Source organism: Palaemon carinicauda, chromosome 3, assembly GCF_036898095.1.
Source record: "Palaemon carinicauda isolate YSFRI2023 chromosome 3, ASM3689809v2, whole genome shotgun sequence".
Classification (NCBI taxonomy): domain Eukaryota; kingdom Metazoa; phylum Arthropoda; class Malacostraca; order Decapoda; family Palaemonidae; genus Palaemon; species Palaemon carinicauda.
Genome location: NC_090727.1, coordinates 96258738 through 96263737, shown reverse-complemented (window position 1 = coordinate 96263737; position 5000 = coordinate 96258738). Strand labels below are relative to the sequence as shown.

Here is a 5000-nt window from a genome sequence, read left to right as displayed (position 1 = left end):
TCACTACAAAGAGATCTAAACAAAATATATGAATGGGCGGAGATAAATAGGATGGTATTTAACTCCGATAAATTTAAATCAATAAACTATGGAAACAGAGAAGGAATGGTATATGCATACAAGGGACCTAATAATGAGACAATCACAAACAAGGAAGCAATTAAAGACCTTGGTGTAATGTTAAATAGGAATATGTTATGCAATGACCAAATAGCAACACTGTTGGCTAAATGTAAAGCAAAAATGGGAATGTTATTCAGACACTTTAAAACAAGAAAAGCTGAACACATGATTATGCTTTACAAAACTTATGTACGTAGTACACTCGAGTACTGCAATGTGATATGGTACCCACACTACCAAAAGGATATCGCGCAAATAGAGAGTGTACAAAGGTCCTATACTGCTAGAATAGATGAAGTTAAGGACCTTGACTACTGGGAAAAACTGCAATTTTTAAAACTATACAGTCTAGAAAGGAGAAGAGAATGCTACATGATCATACAAGCATGGAAGCAAATAGAAGGAATTACTGAAAACATCATGGAGCTAAAAATATCAGAAAGAGCAAGCAGAGGTAGATTAATAATGCCAAAAATTATACCATGTAAACTAAGGAAGGTGCACAGGACATTAATCCACTACGCACCAGCATCGATAATGCAGCGACTATTTAATGTGCTGCCAGCTCATCTAAGAAACATATCAGGAGTGAGCGTAGATGTGTTTAAGAATAAGCTCGATAAATACCTAAGATGCCTCCCAGACCATCCAAGACTGGAAGATGCAAAATACACTGGAAGATGCATTAGCAACTCTCTGGTGGATATACGAGGTGCCTCACACTGAGGGACCTGGGGGAACCCAAACAAAAAATAAGGTAAGGTAAGGTAAGGTAAGGCTCTCACTTTTGTGGTGCAAACGTCAGTCACTAGTCTCTCTCTCTCTCTCTCTCTCTCTCTCTCTCTCTCTCGGAGCAAAGGTTATTCTGTCAGTTAGTCTCTCTCTCTCTCTCTCTCTCTCTCTCTGGGGGCAAACATCAGTCAGTCTCCCTCTCTCTCTCTCTCTCTCTCTCTCTCTCTCTCAGGATAGGAATAATTGCTTTTATGAATTAAGAAGTTCTATCCTTGATACACTAAGAATTAATTTAGCTCAAACTATGAAGAGGAATAGATATAAATACAATAATACAATTAATTGAAATACAATAGTGCTATTTTTTTCTCTATATGTGTGCAATGTGCGTTTGTAGACAATCATTCAGTTGTTTTTTTTACTGAAATAAAAAAAAATGTTATAGAACATGAGTATGGTGCTTTGAAAGAGTATTAAATCATAACTCAGAATTTACGAACAACACTCTCTTCTGTTTTACATCAAAGACAAGAGAAGGCGTTTAATAATGACTATCAAGGTCACGTTAGTGCTACATGTCATAATAAATTAGTTTACTCTCTATTTCAGGTTCTTGTTTTCTTCGAATAATTATACTACGTTTTCTATATTGATTTATTTATGGTAAACTAATGCAAATAAAGATAACCGGTGGGTGAATGGTAAAAGATATAACAAGCCTAGGTACACATATAAAGTCAGTACGATGAATAGATAAGTACAACATTACTACAATACATTAGCTATAACTAGAACTTTACCCATTAGCTATTGATTTTATATAGAACTAGAGCCAATACATCACAAAACTGCTATCCGGTCCACTTTCAAAAAAGCATACAATATATTCATGAAGTAACAGTCAAGAAGACGGTTTATTTTTAAGGTAATACTGAGCTGGCTATATGCCAGCACGGGCTCTGTCGGGAATTTCGAGCTGATCATTCGAAAGTCCCGCCATTTAACTCCACAAACGTTACGTTAAATTGAGGGAAGGCTGGAAGATCTCGCGGGCGTTGAGACGAATGACTATGGTCTAATACGTGACGGTATTAGGGCCTAAAACTTAACCACCTAGTAGGGAAGGAGCAGGTGTTAAAGAAATTGAGTATTTGTAATTTATGAATCACGAATGTAACGTCATTTTACTATACCACGATGAAAATGTCGTATGTATATGTTTAGAGCCAAGGACTCCCTAAGCTGGTGGATTACGGCAAATTAAGGCCTTCAGCCGAATCATTAAACTCCCCCTTGTATTTAAAGTAAGACTTTAACAGTTTCTCAGTCTTGTGGCAGACAAAGAAGCTTTAACCAACCCCTTATAAATTAATAAGGTAAGATTTCCCTCCCCTCTGCCAAGGACGCTTTAGTCAGCGCGGGAAATCGGAGTTTTCGTCGGAGCTGTAGGAGCTCCGATCGTCCTCTTTGCCTAATATCCCCAGAACAAGTAAGTTGTCTATATTGTTACGTCTCTGCTCCTTGTATAACCAGGTCGGTTTCCCCATAGTTTTTTGTAAGTGTGATGTGAGTTTTGTATCGGTACATATTTCGGTGATCCTTGTGATTGGGGATCAGATTCATTCACTAAATTACGATAGAAAACCTTGGTATGTGGTCTACCAAGGTATTTTGTTGAAATTGGGTGTATTTTGTTCTCTTTTTAAGTCCGATGTGGACTTAGTGTTCCACGAGCACGTGTAATTGTTTCGAGTGAGATATTTCATTTATTAAGCAGTGTAAATGTTTTAATATGTTATTCCCTTTTCAAACAACTATTTTTGTAATAAAATTGTAAAGTGTAGCCGTATTTTGTTTGATTCCTGGACGGTTTTGGGAGACTTACCTCTTCAAGGTCTTGTTATCCGCCCTTAACATCGGGCTTAGAACTAATCATATAATTGTCGAAGTGAAAATCACGACAAAAAAGCATACAATATATTCATGAAGTAACAGTCAAGAAGAGGGCTTATTTCTAAGGTAATACTGAGCTGGCTACATGCCAGCACGGGCTCCTTCTCCTAAAGCAGCAGAAAGATGATAAATTTATTAAAAAATTCTGGTATTATCCTTGCTCATTAGCTGGATAGGCTACTTACCCTTTTTGTACCAGTGGGGAAACACAAACGGAGGATAATTATAAGTCTTAAAAGGAATTAATAATTTCCTATGCTTTAAGGAGATTTTATAACATCCAAAGAGGTATAAACTCGCGTATATGATCCACTAATACATTTTATTTAGAACATCCATGCATAGGAGTTGAATACATCATCACACAGAAATATTAGCAATTTTATGAGTTACCTTTACCTAAAGAATATAAAACTATAAGGGTTTAGCAACATTGGTTGTTACAGATATGTTTCATTAAAAAGGAAAAATCCATAATATAAGAACAGTGAGGGGAAAGGATGTAACACTATAGTCCATTTCTTTTAGCGATTCATATTTGCACCGACTCGCAATGGTGCCCTTTTAGCTCGGAAAGGTTTCCTGGTCGCTGATTGGTTAGAATTATCTTATCCAACCAATCAGCGATCAGGAAACTCTTCTGAGCTAAAAGGGCACCGCTGCGAGTCGGTGCAAATATGACTAGCTAAAAGAAATGGACTATAGTGACAAAAAGAGAACTCCAGTGATTCAAGATGCGCAAGTCATTAATCATAAAATCCAAGTCATCGCAATTGTTTATTAATAAGGTGTCATGGTAATACTACAAGCAGGAATGTTAGCCTACTGACAAATGCAAGAGGAGCTCCTCCCCTTGCATCCGTCACCAAAGGTCTTAGATGCGAGGGTAAAGGTCTCTTAGTTTCAGTTCAAGTATCATCTGAAGAGATAAACACCAGAACGTCAGCCTAGCAAGGCCAACCCAGCCTCCTTCCCCCCACCCCCACCCCCCCTTCCCGTTGTGGTGCCCATACACAGCAGTGACCTCCCCCGTAAAAAGATTAAACTCACTGTCCCAGGTTGGGATCGATCTGTCGTCGTGCGAATGATAGGCAAATGCGTGAAATGCGTTACCACTGTACTAGCTTTGAGGCGTAAAGCATGGTGAAATATAAGTCAAAATCTTTATGATTAATAGAAACTGGGCTATATACCCCGTACTTGGACCTGGGAGGCCATTCAGCCTTGAAGTACAACTTGGGCGAAATGTTTCATTTACGCTGAGTAAAATTTAAAGACGTTGGGCAGGAAGGTAGAAGAGAGGAAGTGGGGCCTTAGGATAAAGCAGCATCATGTTTTGTCGAAGTACAGGAACATTTTGCAGTTAAAGAGCTCCAAGATGTCTTCATTTCTGTCCGAAGGGGTCGGCTTGACAAATCACATAAGCTATTGTATTAAAGAGCTCCAAGATGTCTTCATTTCTGTCCGAAGGGGTCGGCTTGACAAATCACATAAGCTATTGTATTAAAGAGCTACAAGATGTCTTCATTTCTGTCCGAACGGGTCGGCCTGACAAATCACATAAGCTATTGTATTAAAGAGCTCCAAGATGTCTTCATTTTAGTCCGAAGAGGTTGGCCTGACAAACCACATGCGCATTTACATAATAGTTACTAAAAGTGCCAGTCTTTTCGATGTACAGCTTCTTCCCAGAATCTTCCTGATTGGTCCAGGCTCTTGCAACTGAAACAAATGATAATATCACCGTTCATTCTTATTGCTGCAATTGAAAACTATAAACAAACAGAACACAGATTCTTATAATTGGTTTTATAGCTTACATCATAACTTAATTCCTGGTAAAGCCAGTCTTGGAATGCAATGGACTCCAATGAAAATAATAATAATAATAGTAATAATGATAATAATAATAATAATAATAATAATAATAATAATAATAATAATAATAATAATAATAATAATTATAATAAATCTTTACTTTAGACATAAATCCATTACTTGATCTTGCAGAGTGTCTTATTTGAACCCAACTTTTCATTTTTAAAGGGCAAATTGACTGCCTCCAAATAACTTTCAGCCTTACACGAACTTCATAAGCTGACATAAAGATTACAATTTCAGCTTAATGAGCATATGATCTGTTAGCCTGCAGATCCCATTTCAAATGAGAACTATACATAAGGAAAACCAAG

General features: G+C 37.4%; 1 protein-coding gene across 1 annotated transcript in view; it reads right to left on the bottom strand.

The window, feature by feature from the left end:
- The window catches only part of LOC137632865 (uncharacterized), a 9954-nt gene extending 7552 nt beyond the window's left edge, over positions 1-2402 (bottom strand). The window contains exon 1 of the mRNA XM_068364963.1: positions 2275-2402. Coding sequence (XP_068221064.1) covers positions 2275-2402 — 128 coding nt within the window. The remainder of the gene's footprint in view (positions 1-2274) is intronic.
- Positions 2403-5000: the final 2598 nt, after the last annotated feature.